Source organism: Episyrphus balteatus, chromosome 3, assembly GCF_945859705.1.
Source record: "Episyrphus balteatus chromosome 3, idEpiBalt1.1, whole genome shotgun sequence".
NCBI classification, from domain to species: Eukaryota; Metazoa; Arthropoda; class Insecta; order Diptera; family Syrphidae; genus Episyrphus; species Episyrphus balteatus.
The window spans coordinates 85,540,157-85,561,944 of NC_079136.1; the positions used below are offsets into that span (position 1 = coordinate 85,540,157).

Sequence of the window (21,788 nt, forward strand, 5' to 3'; positions counted from 1 at the left end):
GCAACGACTCAAGGTCTAAGAAACCGATTTTGTCCCTAAATCCATATTTTGATGGTAAATTAGAAAAAAAAAACAACAAGCAAGCAGTTTTACTATGTTCAATAAGCCCATAAAAACGAAGGTCCCGAAAAAAATATTTTAAAATTTTGTCTTTTTTTGCCAAAAAAAAAAAGAAATATCTTGAAAAGAATCCATAATAAGTTATACATATACCATTTATGTTGATTTTTGGTTTATTATTTCTCATACATGGAATTGTACGGTTTTGACTTTTAAACGTCCAAATCTCGGGTTTCAGTTTTTTTACATTTTTGTTTGTATGTGTGACTTTTTTACCTATAATATCTATCAATTTCAGTATCAATCTTTTTTCTATCACCTTTTGTTAAAAAATAACCTTTTAACTTTTTTTAAAATATTATCTAGAGTAGTCGAAAAATACTCTTAAAATTAACATTAAAATGTGGAAATCCTATGCCTTGACAGGCTGTCGCTAGGCAACCCATGTGCAAACTGTTTATTTAGATATTAGGAAAACTGGTATTACGATGATGGTAGGTGGTCCTATGGTGGGATCTAAGAATATGAAAAATAACTGATTTGAGCGAGGCAAAGACGAAGGATATTTTAATTTTCTTTTACATGTTCTTAAACCTGAGACCCAATACAACTTTTGATTTTTGAGTACTATTACATCGTCCTTTTTAGCCGCCATGCAAAAGTGACACACCCTATTCTACAAACTCATAGATCAAAGCCTCAAAGTAGGGGTTACGTTAGCACCATTTTTCTAAATGACTTGTAGGAAAAGTAATAGTATCTACTACTTGACAGTATGTACAGAATTCAATCTAAATGATCGATTTTAAAGTTACAAAAATCGAAAATATATAAAATATCAGAAAACCATTGAACTATCTAATATTTTCAAACCCATAGATAAACACAAATTTCTATTTTGAACATCTAATATAATGGTAAGTTTCAACACTCTTAAATTTAATCTAAATATTGAACAGAAGCCAGATTTCTAAAAACTAAAAAAAAAAAAATAAACTAAAACTTTAATAATAGCTGGTTAAATACTTGATCTTTCAATAAATTATCGTACCATATCCTCAGAATCCATACGATTTAAAGTTAAGAATTTCTTTATTTTAACAAAGTTTTTGATGTTGAAAAATTATTTGCCCAGCATTCTACACACATAAAAGCACATAGATTCATGAAGACATACAAAAAAAGTTATATATTATAGAAAAATTTCAAATTTTTGATTAAAATTTATCGGAACTTGCTTTTTTTATTATTGATTTTATAACAACGTCAATTCTTTGGTATCCTGTTAGTTTTTTTCTTTTTTTTTAGCTTTGAAGAAATTTGATTTAATATTACAAGAAAGAAAAAAAAAAAGTTCAAACCCCATTTATGCCAAAGAATTTTTAGAAAAACACGAACCTTTTAAGCTTGTTCACCTTGGTTTTTTCATTCATGTTACATAATTTTGTATCGAAATTTTGCTTCTTCTTTACTCAGTATATGTATACACGTGCAGATAGATAGTCAAAGAATCCTAGAAAAAGGAAATTATCATTGCAGAAAAGCAGAAGCCCTGCTGCTGTCCATGTCCATAAGGGCCACGCTAAAGTGAGTAATTGTCAAAGGAAGGACTCGACGAAATACCTGTCTTTCGTTATCTATAAAATATTACATCCTCCAAACCTAATATCGCAAAACAGCTCCGGGAAAAGCTACCATCTGTTGATAACTTAAATATATACAACATCCAGTTTTTTAGATATACAATATTTTTACGTTTATTTTCCTTCTGTTCTCCCTTAGTTCGCAAGGATTTTTTTTTTTTTATATTTATTTATTTTTTTTTTTTGTCATCTCTCTTCCCAATTTTAAATCAACGATAAAAAAAAGAACGATGAAAAACTCTGAATATGTCCTATCAGCTCCGGGACTTTGCTATATTGCATTCACCCCAACAAAAAAAAAATAATTTGTTGCAATCGAATTCAAAATCAGCAATAAAAGCTCTTCAACAAAAAAAAAAATACTTTGCGCTCTGGTGACTTTTATTTGAAAATATATAAAAAAAAAAAGAAAAACAGAAAACATAAATTCTTTATGAACTCAAACTGAAAACTGAATAAACATTTTTTTTCCTTTCAATTTTCTTTTTTTTTTTTTTTTATTTTGTATCTTTTCCGGGACACTATTGAATTGAATGGACATCGTGGAGTTAGATTGTCAACGAGTACACTGACTGGGATAGAACATCACAGCATCCAATCAATACCAGAGACACCGCAGTCGCTGCACTCTCGGATGCTCAATTTGTGGCACCAATTATCCGCACTGGCGATATGCTTGCGAATACACCCCCAGGAGGCGGTGGTGGTGGTGGTGGTGGTAGCAGTGGAAATGGTGGCATTAGTCAAGACAAGTCAGGATCCTCGTCGTCGTCGTCATCGTCATCATCCTCGAGTAGTACGGGTACCAGATGTTATTTCTATGTGTTCGATTACCAGACAAAGGATGGCGACTACCCGCAACGTATGGGCACCGTTCATGGAGAGGATTTGCCATATATATTTGGAGCACCCCTAGTCGATGGTTTTAGTCATTTCCCGACCAACTATACAAAGTCTGAGATAGCATTGTCCGAAGCAGTTATTATTTTTTGGACGAACTTTGCTCGCACTGGGTGAGTTAATTGGACAGATGAAATTTATGGGTTTTGTGATATAAGTGCTCTATGTGCACTCTGATGAAATTAGAACATTCGGACAAAAAGAAGAGATATAGAGATACCTCGTTCCTATATAGATACTTCTGTTGATGGCCTTCGCTTTAGGGGTGGTCTAAAAAGAAATTAAGTGTTATGTGTGAAAAAGTATAAATGTATGATGTGGTTGTGAGAGGGATATTGCTAGTCTTACATTGGTGTCCTTTAAAAACATTCTCTTCCAGGACGAACAAAAAGATTTTGTGATTTCAAAATGTCTCATAGTTAATAAAGAGATTTAAAAGTGATTTATATTTTGGAATTACATTAAAAAGGGATCGGTTTTTTTTGTATTCCTTTTTATTTTTGTCTTTCATGTTTATAATATATATGGATGTGAAGGCGATTTACTGATATTTAAGTGGAGCAAAAAGTTGTGGGGTGTGTGTTATTTTCGTTAATCGTAGAATGATGTAGGTAAGAAGAAGGTTGCCTATCATATATATTTTTATTCAAGACATTAATACCGAATTACATGTAAATATAGCCGATCTAGGAGTATAATCGTCTCTTTTTCTATCCCAACCAATTTTTTCATCTTTTCTTACACACATCACTTGGCTGAGCTTAAAAGGCTTATTAGTATTGTGTTTTGTAATCATCTACTTAGTTTAAAAGAAATGTTTGTTTATCTGAAAAAGAAGTAGGGTTTTACATAAATATAGCGATTAAATCAAGTGTAACTGATGAAGCTTGAGAAATCATAAGAGTTATAGAACATATTTGTTAGTTGAAAAAAAAAAAACAGAGTTATTAACAAAAACACATACACAAAAGAAAATAACGCATGGATAACTTAACTTCTGGTATGTTTAACTATATTTCTGATAATTTTAACTAGTTTCTGGTATATTTAACTATATTATGATTAAATATACCAGAAATGAAGTTATTCCTGGCGATTTTTTGTATATTGGAATCTACATCATTTTTCTCACTTATGGTGACCAAAACCTCAAGATGGGGCTACAATAACAATCCATTGTTAATTTGGATTTCAACCAAAAAAGTTCCTCCATCCAGGTCCCTTTTCACTTGCGTTCACCATTCTACCCAAACGGCTTTTGATCGTCATTATACAGCTTCCAGGCTTTTGGATTAAGCTCCATGAAGCCAGAACTGCGTCATCAAAATTTTTGAACTAAAAAATTTTGACCATTTTGTACACCCAAAATATTCGTTTGTCCACCATTCAACAAAATTTTAGAGCAAATTTTTGATTTTTTTATAAGGAGTCTGAAAAATGAAATATCGTCTTAAACGCTCAAAATTTATCCCTTTCGGTACCAGCGTTACTCTCATGTAACATTATGTATGTATATTTAAAAATTCGTAAAAAAATATTCCATTAAATAATTTTTTGGGTTTCGATGGCTTAATTGAAAGATAATAATGCCTAGCTACTGGATTAGTACAAAAAGTTAGTCAAATATCATACTTTTAATTTTTTTTTATCGAAAAAGGGACTGAAATTCACATTTTTCTCTTTTTTCTGCTAATTTTTTTTTTTTTTTTTTGTATAACCATATAGGTCATACTTTTGAAAAAAAAGTTATAAAAATGTTAATCCAGAAAGTGATTTGTATTTTTGGCTTAGAAGAAATTGGTATCATACATTATTGTTCTATAAAAAATTATTTCCTCAGTTGTCCGACTTTTTTGGTGGTCATAGGCAGTGCATGTTACTTACATGTAACATGAGAGTAACACATTAGTTTTGCTATTATTTATTTTGGAAAATAACTTTTTACTATTCATATTTCTTAGTTGTGATGTTTTTGACACGATAATACTAAAAAAAAACTTTTTTTAATATTGATTTTCATAGTTTGGGTTCGAAAGGGTTAAGAAAGACGTATGGCACCAGTTGCAATCGATTTTTCACTTCAGGTTCATTATCCATACCAAAATTCATCGTTTGTCCACCATCCGTTTAGAAGATATGCATTGCGATTTGGATACGAATATCTTCTATACGGTTAAAGCAATCAATTTGATGTTGTAGAACGTTTAAGCCCCTACAAGAATACATCTTGATAATTTGAAAATAATGAAGTTTCAGTGATTTGGAAAATTTTTAAAAGTAAAAAATGTTCTTATAATTTTTTTAACTTTGATCTCGAATATCTTTCAAATGGTTAGATTAATAATTAAAAGTTATCGAGACCATTTTTGTGAGACCATTTTTGAGCAATCTGTTTCCTACTAGAATATGTCATGCGCGTTTGCTTATTATAATTTTTCAATTTGTTACAAAATTAAGAACAAAAAACGAATTTTTAAATATTTTCTCGATTTTTGGACCTCAAATATCTACTAAACGGTTACGGTTAGATAAACGAAAAAAGTGTTTGAGGCCTTTTTTGTAGAGCGTTCAATTTTCTACAAGAATATGTAAAGAAATTTGCTAAAAAGTCATTTAATAAAATAACTGATTTTTACTTGCGATATAGGTACTATACAGGGTGTCCCAAAAGTAATGGATCAAACGAAATATGCTGATAGGAGAACTTAAGGGCTCTCAGAATTTGGTAACTTGTTCATCACAAATCCTTACGGTTTTCGATTTAATGCAATTCTTGTGAAATTTCGAAAAATCCCTACTTTGCAACAGTATTTTGCTTCCTGCGCCCATTATTGATTTTTGTTTTTTAAAATACTTTTACAAAAACATTGGCAAATAATTAGGAACAATTAATTAATCAAAATGTTTTTTATCCCATACGCCATTTCGCTGCAAATTAACTAACAGTTTCAAGTTTCATAAAAAATCAATTTCTAACTTTTATTTGAGAGCAACACCGCCAAAAAAATTTGAACGGTGTGAGAATGGTTTATTATTTTAAAAAGTTGCCCTGTTATTCTAGTTCTCAAAAACGTATAAAAATTCGCAAAGTTGCAGTTATATCGCATAATATTACAATTTGAATTCAACAAAACAGGGTTTTTCAGAGCAAAAATACAAACAAAAATAGAGGCTTTTGTTCAAAGAAAAATAAACAAATAACAGTTCGAGAAAATGTGTTTATTTTTGGTTGTTTTTTGTTCTGAAAAACCCTGTTTTGTTGAATTCAAATTGTAATATTATGCGATCTTACTGCAACTTTGCGAACTTTTATACATTTTTGAGAACTAGAATAACAGGGCAACTTTTTAAAATAATAAACGATTTTCACACCGTACAAATTTTTTTTGCGGTGTTGCTCTCAAATAAAAGTTAGAAATTGATTTTTTATAAAACTTGAAACTGTTAGTTAATTTGCAGCGAAATGGCGTATGGAATAAAAAATATTTTGATTAATTAATTGTTCCAAATTATTTGGCAATACTTTTATAAAAGAATTTTAAAAAACAAAAATCAATAATGGGCGCAGGAAGCAAAATACTGTTGCAAAGTAGGGATTTTTCGAAATTTCACAAGAATTGCATTAAATCGAAAACCGTAAGGATTTGGGATGAACAAGTTACCAAATTCTGAGAGCCCTTAAGTTCTCCTATCAGCATATTTCGTTTGATCCATTACTTTTGGGACACCCTGTATATCAAGTTATGCATTCGTACAAAAAAAAAAAGTTGAGATAACATTTTTCCATGACATTACGATGGTAGACAATGCCAAAAAAGTGGGTCCCGGAAGTCCGTCTGTCTGTCTGTCTGTCTGTCTATCAGTCTGTCTGTCAGTCTGTCAGTCTGTCAGTCTGTCAGTCTGTCAGTCTGTCAGTCTGTCAGTCTGTCAGTCTGTCAGTCTGTCAGTCTGTCAGTCTGTCAGTCTGTCAGTCTGTCAGTCTGTCAGTCTGTCAGTCTGTCAGTCTGTCAGTCTGTCAGTCTGTCAGTCTGTCAGTCTGTCTGTCAGTCTGTCTGTCTGTCTGTCTGTATAAGGAGCTACAGCCTAAACGGATGGACCGATTAATGTCAAACTTGGTATGTAGCGTTATTTGGCGACTCTCCAGAGGGGTTTTTGGAATTAATTTTTTTGGACCAAAAATAACGGTACTTGTCATATACCGATTTTAGTAAAATTGAAATATCTCGAAAGCGGCTCTAACGATTTTGTTTAAAAAATTCAAATGTTAGTTTTAAGCTAAGGTCTATCTTTCAATGAAAAAAATTTTTTTTGAGAATCATTATTAACGGTACCTGCCATAGAACCGTTTTTTTCAAATCCGATTATCTCCGAAACTGCTTATTCGATTTCAACGAAACTTTTTGTGAAGAAGCATTTATATAATTTAAATATAAGCCAAAAATAAGATTTTGAAAAAAATAATTTTTGGATTTTTTAAAAAATTTTGAATTTTTTTTTTTTTTAATCAAATTTTCGAAAACAGGACATTGAATTTTTTTGAAATTTTGTTTTTAGATGTTGATTAGTGATTTCTAAAGAATATCATACCAATTTTATTTTAAAACTTTTTCTCCAAAAAATTATTTATAAAAAATTAGTTTTTTAAAAAACGGCTCTAACGATTTTGAAATTTTTTTTTCTAAAAATGCATCTTAATATATCAATCAAAACTGCATACTTGTTTTGGAGGGCAATTTAATTTCAGATTTTATTTAATTTTTTTTTTTAAACGAATTTTATTTTTTTTTTTCCAAATTTCTATATAAAAAGTCTTAAAAATTTAAGCAACTTTAACTCTAAGAGCAAGTTCGTGCGACCCAGTCGTGCATTTTATTTTTTTAGTAGGAATGAGCTTGATATAAAAATGGAAAATTGCGAAGCGGAGGACCTTCCCATTAATATAAAGATCTCATATTTGGTGTGTATATTCTAGAGGTGTCTAGCAATCGATTTTTCAGAGTACAAAATCAAACAAAAGAATTTTGATTTTTTTGACCCACCTTATTGCTTATATTTTCTAATGTTTTGCTGAGTGGGAAAAAGACTTAGGAATCTTATGCGATTATAATAGTCTGACGTCAAAAATGTTCAGTGTTTCTTTTTGTTGATGATGGCCTGGATCCCGACCAACAATTTTGCTTCTGTAAAGCTTTATTTATGCTTCTTCTGCTTCTATAAAGCTTTATAGAAGCAAAATTGTTAGTTGGGATGTCCGCATTCGTAAATTAGCTACTCCTTGGTATGTTGGCTCCTTGAAACATTCCGACGTCCATAATTCTGGAGAAATGTCTATAGCGTCAATCGATTTATGGGCAATCTGGCTAGGCTGAATCTACTACTTTAGGCGTGGATACTCGACTTGATATTCTTTTTTCTTTTCCAAAACTTGCCTCACTGACAATTTCTTTTGTTTTGTTTCTGCTTTAATTCGGACAAAATTAGAAATCATTTGTTTTCATTTAAATTTATAAAAAGAAATATCTTTAATAAAGTTCAAAATTCAATCAAATACATTTACTTATCAGTAAAGCTTAGAAAAAACCACACCCTTTTTCTAAAATTCAATAGAAATACAAAATAAGGGTATTAATCAATACATTGGCATCATCAAAGTCTTTTGAACATTTTGCGCCTCAAATCTCTCTCTTTCTTTCCTTCTTAAGGCAAGTTATTATATTGAATGTAACAAGTTCCTTTGTACTACACATAAAATGGAAGAAAACACAAAAACCCATAGAAACCATCGTTCATTGTCGTCCTTTTTGAAATCCCAATGTTCTTATACTCCTACACAAACATGAAATTGTAATCATCAAAATCATTCCCTTTGATTCTATCAATTCCATAAACAGAAATCCGAATGAAGTTCATCGACAGGACTCTGTATTACCAGCATCAAAGGAACGAAATAGATTTCGCAGTATCAACTGGGAGAGCTATGATCCACTTCATCAAAAATACTTGGAAATTGGTAAGAGCATATATACATTCACAATAACTGTTTACAAGTTTACATACATACACCACTATACAGCTCATTGAACCCATCAACACTCTCTTAAAATCACATGTCAAGCAAACACACCAAAAAACAAATATAAATGTACTATGTTGGTTCGGTCTAATCGTGTTGAAATTTTGTGTCGTTCTTTCCGCAGGAATGAAGCCACGTATAAAGAACCATTTTCGAGCCCATCAACTTTCGATTTGGTTGCGACTCATTCCGGAGTTATTACGAACTGGAATGGAGGACGCTATCGCCAGACATAATCTTTTCAAAAATCACGACGATATGGATCTGTATGAGGGCCCAGTTAAACCGGATCCCTTTTCGTCTCGTATGCAGATTGTGGAAGAGGCCATGGGCAAGAAGGGCGGTCGAGGGAATTCATCGTCCAATGGATATATGGTTGGAGTGCTTGGTGGTAAGTAAAGACTAAAAGTAAAATTGTCCAAACATTATCGTAAAGGAACTCATTCACTATTTATAATACATATTTGATGTTGAGACGTTACACTTAGGGAAAAGCCACCATAAAACTATGTAAAATCAATGAAAACCACATTGATTTAACTATTATTCGGAATGATTTTGCGTTGAAGATGACCATTTTAAAATCAACGTGGAAAAAAGGTTAATTTTGTATGGTTTTGTATCTTAAAGTCACATAAATCAAAGTAGTTTATCTTTGAAACAACGATGTTTCAACTTCAATTTATTTTTTCCCTCAGTGTACTGATTCGAGAATTTTCCATTTTTTTTTAAATTTTCCTTTGTAAAACTTTTCACATTCATAAAGTGCTGACAGAAATTTTTGTACTTAAAGTACATACCGTTAAATTTTAGGATCCTTATTCACTACTGTCAGATTGATACATTGTTGATAATGGTTCGTAGATAATGCAAATGTCGTTTACAATTATTAGTTGTTAAAAAAGAATGGAGTAAAGCAAAGTAGGGCGATGGACTAAAAAATGTCTTTAAAAATTGAAAATTCTTCATCTTCTTTTTGACACTATATTGTGAATCCTTTTTTCTATCTCACCAACCGTTGAGGGATGTGAAAACTGTGCAGGACTTTGAGGCAACTGCAGACTTAATTTTTATTTAACTTCAAATGCTTTCTTTTTTTTTTTTTTCTTTTGTTGAATTGTTTTTCTTAATATTTTTCACAATATTTTGTTTATAAAATTTGGAAAGGGATCTACATCGATAAAAAATTAAATTATCTACAAGAAGTTACTTATGTGAAAATTACAAATTCGGCTTGCTTTTTAAGTTATATGTAGATAAAAACTCGAAAAACAACCAAGGCGCGAAGTTGTCTATCTTTACGAAACTGGTTATATCTAAGATATTTTAGAAAAAAGTCTTGTTTCTTTCGCCAACAATCAGACAATACTCGAACACGAGTTTTCCTTTTTTTACTAAAATTTCATTTAAAATACGACTTTCGGAAAATGTTTTGATTATTACCTATGATTTAAAATTCTGAAATGAGCCAAATGAAGCTCAAATACTAAGTATGCTTGAGAAAATAACAACAAAAAACTTCGAAAATAATGTCTTGAAAACGTTTTCATTCTAGTTTTTTTTTTGTATGTGATTACCGATGTAAGGATGTGTATCTACGCATAAAAAAAAAATTAATAAAATGCACGACTGATGGGTCTCTAGAACTTGCTCTTAGAGTTCAATTTGCCAAAATTTTTAAAACTTTTTATATAGAACTTTGGTAAATTAAAAAAAAAAAAAAAAAAATCGTTTTTCAAAAGAAAAAACAGCATCTAGTTTTCTAGAAATGATTAAAAAAAATTCAAATAAAATTGGAACCCATGTAATTTTGAGGCAATTTTACTAGTCGATGTTGATTTATTATAATACCAAAATTTAAACGAATAACTGTTCGTTTTCGAAAAATTTGATTTTCAAAAAAAAAAAAACAAAAATACAATTTTTTTTTTACCCAAAAATTAATTTTCAAAGTTTTATTTTTGATTTATATTAAAAATATAGTATTGCAATCAAATAACTAGTTTGGGAGATAGTCAGATTAAAAAACGTTCTATTACAGGAACAGTTACTAATTATTTTCAAAAAAAAAATCCATTAAAAAATCCTTCTTCAAAATTAACATTTTGATTTTTTTAACAAATTTTCCAAAATCGGTATATGACTGGTATCGTTATCGAATGATCTGAAGGCAGACGTACGTGTATATCGCCACTTTCTTTACCAATTTTCCAAAAAAGATTGAACTGCTTTAAACCCTGAGTTTAAATAGACAGTCGAAATGCTAATGAAAAAAGTCTCTTTTTTATGTAGCCCGATTTAAGATGCGAATGTAGTAGAAAGCCAATTTCCTGTGCCAAGAAGAACCAAAATTGCTATGTTGATCACTTGATATATTGTTGTCATTGAATTTTTTCCATGTTGCTTATGAATCGACTTCACATTTTCATTTGAAGTAGCTGACAAAAGATTATACTTTTTTCAGTATTGTTCCTGATGAGTTTGTCCAAAAATGCTGTACCTATATTTCCTTGAATGCATCTGGCCCAGGTTTGATTGGTTGTATCTGCTTTCAAAATTTTAGACTGTTCCGTTGATTGAATAAAGTTTTCGCACTCTGTACTTCATATACCTATGTACCTACATTTTCCAAATACACAAGAAGGTTTGACGTTTTGACCACTTTCTAATGCTCCAGTGAAACTCCTAGTTCTAAGTAGTTGACAGAACTGTCAATTTACCTGTTTTTAATATTTCTGTATTCTGGAAAAATGATTAGGTTGTTTTCGATTACGTGTCTTTGGAACCTTTAATTCGTTAGCCCTTATAATTGTTCTGTTTCTGTGGTATTTCTTTTTCTAAGAGAAACTACTACGTGTATCGAGTCACTAAACAAGAGGTTTCTAGAAAGTTTCCGGAAAGTCTATTTAAAAAACCACCATTTTTCACCGCTATCTACTGTACAGTATAAGGTCAGCTATTGATTTTATTTATGTACCTTGTTACTCATAACAATGACCAACCAAATGTTATACTTCGCATTAAAATATCCGCCAAAGCGTTGAAGTTTTATTCTAAAAAGTATGCTGCTCAGTATTCTGGACTTCGGAAGTATGCGACGAGAGTCTTTCATTTATGGCAGTTGTTTTATCATTTTTGAGTCTTGTCCTGCCCAAACGATATCGATGTTTTAGCTTAATTGTTTTGTTACAACTTTTAGCTTGTTTTATGTAGTTTTGTTTCAATACTGACAGCATTGGGGTAAAAATTTGCTTGCAATAAAAAGTATTCCAAAAATGAAATTCTTGTCCGCTTATTAAATATTTTCAGATTTATATAAATCAGGAGAAATGTAACTATACTGAAATTGAACTTAATTTCATTTAATTTCTTTTCATGTAAACGACCCTGAACTGGCTACATTTCGCCCTTTATTTTCAATCTCAGTTGCCCAAGTTGAACGAAAAAGTTTCATATGGAATGGCTACAGGTATCCAAAAATAAGCTTCATAAACGATACAAATAACAATATAGGTTGCCTTTCTTTTCATCTTGTTTGGTTTTTCAATCTTATATCGAACTCACGTATTTTTTTTTCCCAACCAAACTTATCTTAAGTTAAAATGTGAGTAGATATCATCAATCAATTTTATTTATGATGGCAATATTGTACCCATTAAAAGCTACATACATTCTATGCATTATTTACAAATTGTATGAGGCATTTTTACGAGTGGGACATTTGCGGACAGCCTATTCAAACAAATGAAGCAACTGTGGCCATCCGAATGATGTATATTTGTGTGTATCTCAAAAGGCGATGCTGGTAGAGAAAAAAAGATATATTAGTATCTATAGAGTAGAATATATGAGTATGTCCAGTTTGTTCATTCTACCCCATCATCACATCATCCCGATTTCCCCCACAGAAGTTTTTCCATTTGCTCGTTAGAACGATATTGAATTGCTCCTAAAAAGTAAGTCCCAGTTCAATAAAAGAAGCGGCAATGACAGCTTGTGATGGTGATGAAATTGTCAAATATCTATCCCTTAGAGGCAATACTAGGGCGTATTTGACAGACCCAAATATACACACACACTATAGAAAAAAAAAAAGAAAAAGTCACTGAATGTGAATATTTTTTACACACAGAAAAGTCACTTTGCATTTTTATTTGTTTTGCTCATTTCCCTATAGAATTTAAGTGACCAAAAGAATACGTGACAAGAAGGTTTCTATCTCAGTGCACCCTTTTTAAAGGCAAATAAAAAAACACCCCAGATTTTTACATACATAAATATATCAAACCCTCAAGTGGGATAAAAAAAAGGATTCATTCATATACCTATGTATGTGTGTTCTGTTAAAAAGTTTTGGTTTTTTTTACTTTCAAATTTGGTTTTTTTGAATCTTTTTTTAAAGTTTGTTTTTCTAAGAAAATTTATTTGTGCTGTTCAAAGCAGTTTTTTTCTCCTTTCTTGTTATGAATCTTTTCCATACTATAACATATCCAAAGGGTTTATTTTGAATTCGTCAAAAATTTGCAAACTTTTTCTTTTGAAAAGGACATTTTATGATGAAAGTTTTTTTTTTTATTTTTTGCATAAATAGTGTGCCCTGTTTCAAAGGCAATTTTTGACAATAAAAATATTGCTTGCAATTCTGAATATTTTGCCAATAGATGACACTTTAATGAAAACTAGCCGACCCCGCCCTCGAAATTCGAGCGCCAATTTCTTTATTTTTTTTTATTTGCAAAAAATTTAAACACAATTATACCAAAATAGTTTCATTATTTTGTATAGTATTTGTTGTTGCTATTAACTACACTTTTTGAAGACAAAAACACAGGTATATATAATATACCTACTTTTTGATATTTTTTAAACCTGATTTAGATATTGTTGAACTACGTTTTAACTGCACTCAACTACGTAAAAAAAGTATCGAAAAAGAAAATGCAAAGTGTAATCGCCTTAATGCATTGTGTTTGCACCTTGCATTTTGCGATTCAATTCAACCTAATTAAACAACAGCTGTTTCATGTTCCATTCATTCAAATTCCATCATTCAATCATTCAACTTCCACCAACTTCACTCAAATTTGTCATTCACCATTGTATATTGTAAGTTCTCGTCTTAGCTTAGCTTGTAGAAGATAAAATTTCCGGAAGGGAGAGGGCGTTATTTATCGCACTTCCAGTTTGGAATGATATTTGTGGTAAGGTTTCCATTAAAATTTTAATGAATGCGTTCAGAAACTTATTAATGATTAAAGATAGGTTCACATTTATTAAAGGTGCGTTCACAACAACGTCGCACAACAACGTTTTTTTCATGTTAAAGCCATAACTACAATGACCTAAAAAGTGAAAAAGTGGGAAATTTACAAAATTAAATTTTTTTAATTTATCCTATTTTCGTGACCTTTTTTCCAATCAAAATTTTGATTGGATAAAAATTTAAATTTTTTTATTTCGTTCTAGCAATATTTGTTTTTGTAAAAATTTTTGGAAAAAACTACCAAAAATTTTTTTGGAAACCAAAAAATAAGCTTTTTGCATCATTATTTTTTATTTTGTCGTCGTAAAAACTGTCATAAAATGAGTTTGAAATCTATCACTTTTTGACTTTTCGCAAAAAGTTGCCGTTGTAGTTATACTTTTAAAGCCTTAAGGCTTAACAATGACCTAAAAAGTGAAAAAGTGGGAAATTTACAAAAGTTAAAAAAATTTATTTCTTTCAAGCTCCATTTGTTTTTGAAAAAAAACTACAAAAATTTCAAACGAAAAAATAAGCTTTCTGCATCATTATTTTTAATTTTTTGGTCGAAAAAACTATCACAAAATGATTTTGAAAATGTTGACTTATTGAGTTTTTGCATAAAGTGGCTTTTAACTACATTGGCTCAAAAAGTGAAAAAGTACAAAAGTGAAAATTTTCAAACGCATTTTTGTATGGTTTTTCGGGCTAGAAAATTAAAACAAAAATTGCGGAAACTATATATTTTTTGTATAAAGGCTTGGCCACACCGGAGGGTACGCGGTAGCGGTACGGGTAGCGGCAACGATATTTGTATTAAAAAAATTCCACACCCAAACGTTGATGTGTCAGTTTGGAATTTTTTCCATACAAATACCCGTACCGTTACCTGTACCTCTACCGCGTACCCTCCCGTGTGGCCAAGCCTTAAAAACAATTTGTTAAAGGTATAACCACAATGGCCTAAAAAGTGAAAAAGTGGGAAATTTACAAAAGTAAAAAATTTTTATTTCTTTCTAGCGCTATTTTTTTTTGGAAAAACTACAAAAATTGTTTTTTAAACCAAAAATTAAGCTTTCTGCTGGAAGGTATAAGGAAGAAAGAAGACGTTTTTGTTAGGTTTCCCTGAACCTCATAAGAAAAACGCTTTGCCATGCGGCTATAAAATATTAATGACTTTTATTCAAAAATGTAAACGTCTAGAAGTGAAAACTTGGTAAAATGGTAAAGGAACTTTCAAAGTCAGCTATTACATTAAGCCTCAAGAGGCTTGACTCTTTTTTCGAATTTTCTTTTGATACACAGCCACACAAAAAAAAATAAAAGTTCTGACCTGGGGTTGCGACTAAGTTTTTCATATAGCTTTTCAGTTTTTGGGTCGCTGAAACCGAATCCGAAGTCTGTTTTTCCCCATCACGTCAGGTTTTCGAGATAACCTCAAAAAATGTCACGAAAACAAAAAAAATTGTTTCTGATCTGGATGTGCAAATATGTTAGGTATATAGTTTTTGGACCGTTGAATCCAGATTCGAAGTCAATTTTGCCCTATCACGTTGAGATATCCTCAAAAAAATGTCAAAACCAAAAAAACAAAATTTCTTATCTGGGGTTGTGTCTAGGTTTTCCATATAGTTTTTGGGTTGCTAAAATCGAATTCGAACTCTATTTTTTCGTATCACGTCAGGGGTCGAATTACGGCATACGTTCGTTAACGAATGGTTGCTATGTGTCCCTGTCGTTTTCTAATAATTAAATAGAGATAGAAATATTCAAAACGTTAACGTATGATCGTAATCGTGTGCCGTAATTCGACCCCAGGTTTTTGAGATATCCTCAAAAAATTACAGATTTTTTAAGCTTAGACATTTTTTGAGGATATTTCAAAAACCTGACGTGATACGCCAAAATAGACTTCGGATTCGGTTTCAGCGACCCAAAAACTATATGAAGAATTTAGTCGCAACCCCAGGTAAAAACTTTTGTTTTTTTGGTTTTGACATTTTTTTGAGGATATCCCAGAAACCTGACGTGATAGGGCGAAATTGACTTCGAATCTGGATTCAGTGATCTAAAAACTATATGATTAACATATTCGCACATCCAGATCAGAGAAACAAATGTTTTGTTTTCGTGACATTTTATGAGGTTATCTCGAAAACCTGACGTGATACCCCAAAATAGACTTCGGATTCGGTTTCAGCGACCCAAAAACTATATGAAAAATTTAGTCGCAATCCCAGGTCAGAACTTTTATATTTTTTTGTGTGGCTGCCCTACTAACAATTTTGCTTCTATAATGCTTTAAAGAAGCAACAATTGCATCTGTAAAGCTTTATAGAACCAAAATTGTTTGTCGGTGTGTAATCATTCTGTGAGGCGCGTACTATTACACGATGCCTCTTGAGTCAAGGACTCAATTTGACATTTATCTTTTGAATTAAAATTTGTTGTTGTTGTATTGCACCAAGAAGCAAAAAGAAATGTGAGGGAATGTTGAAAAAAGAAAAAGTGGAAAAAGAAACGTCAAAAAAGAGTCTCGGACTCACGACCCACGACTCTCCGGTCGGATAATTTTTTCTTTCATCTTTTTTCTCTTTTGCACTCATTATGTTTAAAAAGAGTCGCGCCTCTTGAGGCTTCATGTAATTGCTGACAAATTCTTATGTTCTTTCAAGAGAGAAAAGGACGAAAATAGATTTCATTGGTATCAAAAGTGTTTACAAAAGATTGGACCTTAGTAATAGACTTGATTTTAATAGAATTCGATTTTAACAAAAAAACTTCATGGTAATAAAACAAACATCTTACTTTCTAAACTTAGATAACTAAAACAATGAAAGTTAACCATAGGAAATTTCAACAGAGTTGCTCAGAAAACTTGGAAATAAAAAATGCTTTGATATGGGTGTAGTTAAAGGGTGTTTTTTTTTTTTATATGGATACTTCTAAGGAAATTCCTAATTTCTAAGGAATCAAAAAATCGTATTCAGAAATAAGTTCTTTTATTTGCTTTTCATTTTATCTATATAGACCAGGGTCGATAATTTTTGAAACCAAAAAAAATCATAGTAGAATGAAACCCATTGAAAAAGGAGGTGAATATGGTCAAAATTAAAGGAAAAATAAATTACGGGCGAGCCGAGTTCGGGAAGTGGGTGGGTTGAGTTTTTAATGGTAAAAAATGGTATATCTCGATTTCCGGCAAAACTACAAATCCTATAGAAAAAAGTTGTATGGCAAAGTTGTAGGTAATAAAAAGATCTACAACTTTTGTATGAACAATTTTTTCACATAACCTCAAAATGTATGTGAAAAATTCAAAAAACCGAGTTTTTGGTTTTTTATTTTTATCTTTTTCAAAAACAAAAATTTTTCTACAAAATTTGGTGAAAACTTACCTTATTATGTCCTAAATACAATGTAATTTATTTGATTTAAAATATTAATTTTTGTACCTTATTTTGACTTAATACCAAAAAAACACCCTAATTTTCAATTGAAAATTCACGTGTCAAAATATCAGCTTTTTTCAAAAAGTCGGTGGGCATTTCGTTCGTTAAAATGTCTATTTTCTGATGGTGTAAAAAAAAATTTACATTAGTATACTATAGAACATGTTCTAGTCAAATTCAAAAAATTAAAAAAGCTTGAATTCGAAAAAAAATTTTTATCATTGTTTACAATTTTGGCCTATTTATTCAAATTTACACTTTAATTACTCAAAAAACGTAAGATTTATCAATGTAACATGAAATCTTACGTTTTTTGAGTAATTAAAGTGTAAATTTGAATAAATAGGCCAAAATTGTAAACAATGATAAAAAATTTTTTTCGAATTCAAGCTTTTTTCATTTTTTGAATTTTACTAGAACATGTTCTATAGTATACTAATGTAAATTTTTTTTACACCATCAGAAAATAGACATTTTAACGAACGAAATGCCCACCGACTTTTTGAAAAAAGCTGATATTTTGACACGTGAATTTTCAATTGAAAATTAGGGTGTTTTTTTGGTATTAAGTCAAAATAAGGTAAACAAATTAATATTTTAAATCAAATAAATTACAGTGTATTTGGGACATAATAAGGTAAGTTTTCACCAAATTTCGTAGAAAAATTTTTGTTTTTGAAAAATATAAAAATAAAAAACCAAAAACTCGGTTTTTTTAATTTTTCACATAAATTTTGGGGTTATGTGAAAAAATTGTTCATACAAATGTTGTAGATCTTTTTATTACCTACAACTTTGCCATACAACTTTTTTCTATAGGATTTGTAGTTTTGCCGGAAATCGAGATATACCATTTTTTACCATTAAAAACTCAACCCACCCACTTCCTGAACTTGGTTCGCCCGTAATTTATTTTTCCTTCCATTTTTATCATATTCACCTCCTTTTCCTACTATGATTTGTTTGTACTTTTTAATGTTTTTGAAGGCATCGGCACTGGTCTAATAGTTTTTACATGCTCTATAAATTTCAAGTAGTGCCAAAAGTAATACTTTCAGCTTCCACGTACCAAATGCCCACATTACTTCATTTAATTTCTCGAGTCTCGTTTCTTGTAAATTATTTTCTTTTTGTCAAATTATAACCGATTGCATAAATCATTCTTTTAAATATTTCTTTTTCTGTGACCTTTATAGTAAAATTTATTTTTACTTTTAGGTATATGGGCTACAGGTCTAATTGATGTAGGAAGATTTAAGAAAAAAACCTTTAGCTTATATAAAAGTAGTAAAATGTATTATTCTTATTATCTGACAGATTTCCCTTGGGGTATTGAGAACCATTTTTTTTTTTTACTTCTTATTAGGTATGTGAAATATTCTCTTAAAATTTAATGAAATAATTATCAAAAAAAAACAAAAACAAACTGAAAATTGAGTGAAATTCATAAAACGCTTCCATTGAAAAAAAGAACACAAAACCGTTAAGAAACATTACAATTATTTCACTTATTTTGTTGACTTTTTCGGTGTTCTTCCCTGAAATTACTTAAATATTTTTAATAATAAATAATTAAAAATATATATTCTCAACTATTATCTAAATTAAATTTTCAAGGAAATGAGAGTTACATTTAATAAAAATTGCATATTAATATTAAATCGTATATTAATGAAACAATGAAAAGCTGTCTTTTTCAAAATTGACATTCCAAAATGGCATTTTCTTTTTTGGAATTGTAATTTTTTTTTCGCAGAACTTTCGAGTAGAACAAAAAATTCATCATATTCGTAGATACATAGATACTAATTTTTTTTCTCCGAATCACCAACAACAAATAAAATAAACCTAAACAAAATAAAAATCTATTTTTAGTTTCTTGTTTGATACTTTTCTTGGAATTTAATAAAACGTATCATTCATAAAATTTGATTGAAAATTAATATTCATTGTAATTGTAATTGTCATTCACTGAGTGAATCGAGAGATAGTACCTCTCAAGTTATCAACAAAAGATTATTTAAAAGTTGATTCTTTGAGAATGACGGATTGAATAGATCATGGAATATCAGCTTGATGAGGATGTCAAATGCTAAATTTTTGTTTTTCTAAAAGTCACAATTTAAAATACCTATCTGTCAAAAATATGAGTTTTTCAAATAAAACTTTTTTTTTTTGTTATACTTAAATACACTTTTCTTAAGGTTTTTGGTGTGCGTTTGAAAAACAAAATTGATGTTTTTAATATTGTTTTTAATTGTTGTTTTTTTTTTTTTTAATCCGTTTAAACCTTTTCAATATATCTCTCCTCCTTCGAGAGGTGGTAGAGGCTGGGTTTCACTACCTAAAAGGTTTTTTTACTTGCGATATAGGTACTATATATCAAGTTATGCATTCGTACAAAAAAAAAAGTTGAGATAACATTTTTCCATGACATTACGATGGTAGACAATGCCAAAAAAGTGTGTCCCTTAAGTCCGTCTGTCTGTCTGTCTGTCTGTCTGTCAGTCTGTCTGTCAGTCTGTCTGTCTGTCTGTATAAGGAGCTACAGCCTAAACGGATGGACCGATTAATGTCAAACTTGGTATGTAGCGTTATTTGGCGACTCTCCAGAGGGGTTTTTGGAATTAATTTTTTTGGACCAAAAATAACGGTACTTGTCATATACCGATTTTAGTAAAATTGAAATATCTCGAAAACGGCTCTAACGATTTTGTTTAAAAAATTCAAATGTTAGTTTTAAGCTAAGGTCTATCTTTCAATGAAAAAAATTTTTTTTGAGAATCATTATTAACGGTACCTGCCATAGAACCGTTTTTTTCAAATCCGATTATCTCCGAAACTGCTTATTCGATTTCAACGAAACTTTTTGTGAAGAAGCATTTATATAATTTAAATATAAGCCAAAAATAAGATTTCGAAAAAAATAATTTTTGGATTTAAAAAAAAAATTTGAAAATTTTTTTTTTTAAATCAAATTTTTGAAAACGGGACATTGAATTTTTTTGAAATTTTGTTTTTAGTTGTTGATTAGTGATTTCTAAAGAATGGCATACCAATTTTATTTTAAAACTTTTTCTCCAAAAAATTATTTATAAAAAATTAGTTTTTTAAAAAACGGCTCTAACGATTTTGAATTTTTTTTTTCTAAAAATGCATCTTAATATATCAATCAAAACTGCATACTTGTTTTGGAGGGCAATTTAATTTCAGATTTTATTTAATTTTTTTTTTAAACGAATTTTATTTTTTTTTTTTTCAAAATTTCTATATAAAAAGTCTTAAAAATTTAAGCAACTTAAACTCTAAGAGCAAGTTCGTGCGACCCAGTCGTGCATTTTATTTCATTAGTAGGTACCTACTAACTCTTGCGAGGAATTGACAGAGTCTACAAGATTATCATTGTCATGAAAAAGTTCATATCTGCTTCGAAATTTGCGGAAAATTAAAGTTCCTTGCAAAAAATTAGGTACACGCACACAATAATAGTTCAGGTGAGAGTTGTTAGCCACTATCCTTGCTCCTTCCTTTGTTGTCGCATCCACGACAATTCGTGCTACAGTATTTTTTATTTTTTATCAAACTTAACGAACGGTAGGTACTTGTCGATTGAAAAGTACAAATAAAAATTTGATCCGTTATTAACGATACCTCCCATAGAACCGTTTTTTGATCATATACTCCTCATAACCGACTAAACCGATTTCAACGAAAAACTTTTTAGTTATCTTAATTTAAAAACTTTGAAAAATTTTTGTTTTTTTTTTTTTGAGAAATCATTCTTTTCTTTGGTTTTCTCGAACCGTAGTTTTTTAATTTTTTTTCATACCAATTTTTTAGTGAAATGTTTTTTAAGAAAAATTCTATATAAAAAATAATTTTCTTTAAAATTTGTAAAAAATTCTTTATTGTAAAAAAATATAATATCATACTTTATTTGGAAATTGAGAAAGTTTTTTTTACTTTTAAGATTAATGATAAAATTAAATTAAAGTTGTTATTTTATTAGGTATAATAATTGAGACAGTCAAGACAGCAGTGGTACATTATATTTCCTTCTAAATGGCGAAGATTTAGCGACGATTCTATAAAGACGTTTGGCAAATCCGGTAGTTTTGGTTATTGACATAGAGCTGCTTTCAGCTATGCTGCCCATAATTTCGTAAAGGCCCTAACTACAAAATTTTCGATTTTGATTTTTTAACATATTTTGAGTTAAGGCATTGTCTCTGATTTATTCTCATTTATTTTTTTAGCCTTGGTCTTCAAATACGTCAGAAAATTCAAAATGAACTTTTGATTTTTTTCATTTTTATATGAAATTTGCGATATTACATTTACTGTTTCCCTCTATAACTCAGAACTAAGAAAAGTGTAGTTAGGGCCTTTACGAGATTATGGGCAGTATGGTCCAAGGA

General features: G+C 30.2%; 1 protein-coding gene across 2 annotated transcripts in view; it reads left to right on the forward strand.

Annotated features, from left to right (window-relative positions):
• The window catches only part of LOC129916818 (neuroligin-3), a 198,763-nt gene that overhangs the window by 117,355 nt on the left and 59,620 nt on the right, over positions 1-21,788 (forward strand). For both annotated transcript variants that reach the window (XM_055996974.1, XM_055996973.1), the window contains 3 exons: positions 2,256-2,716; positions 8,495-8,613; positions 8,801-9,067. In XM_055996974.1, coding sequence (XP_055852949.1) covers positions 2,256-2,716; positions 8,495-8,613; positions 8,801-9,067 — 847 coding nt within the window. The remainder of the gene's footprint in view (positions 1-2,255; positions 2,717-8,494; positions 8,614-8,800; positions 9,068-21,788) is intronic.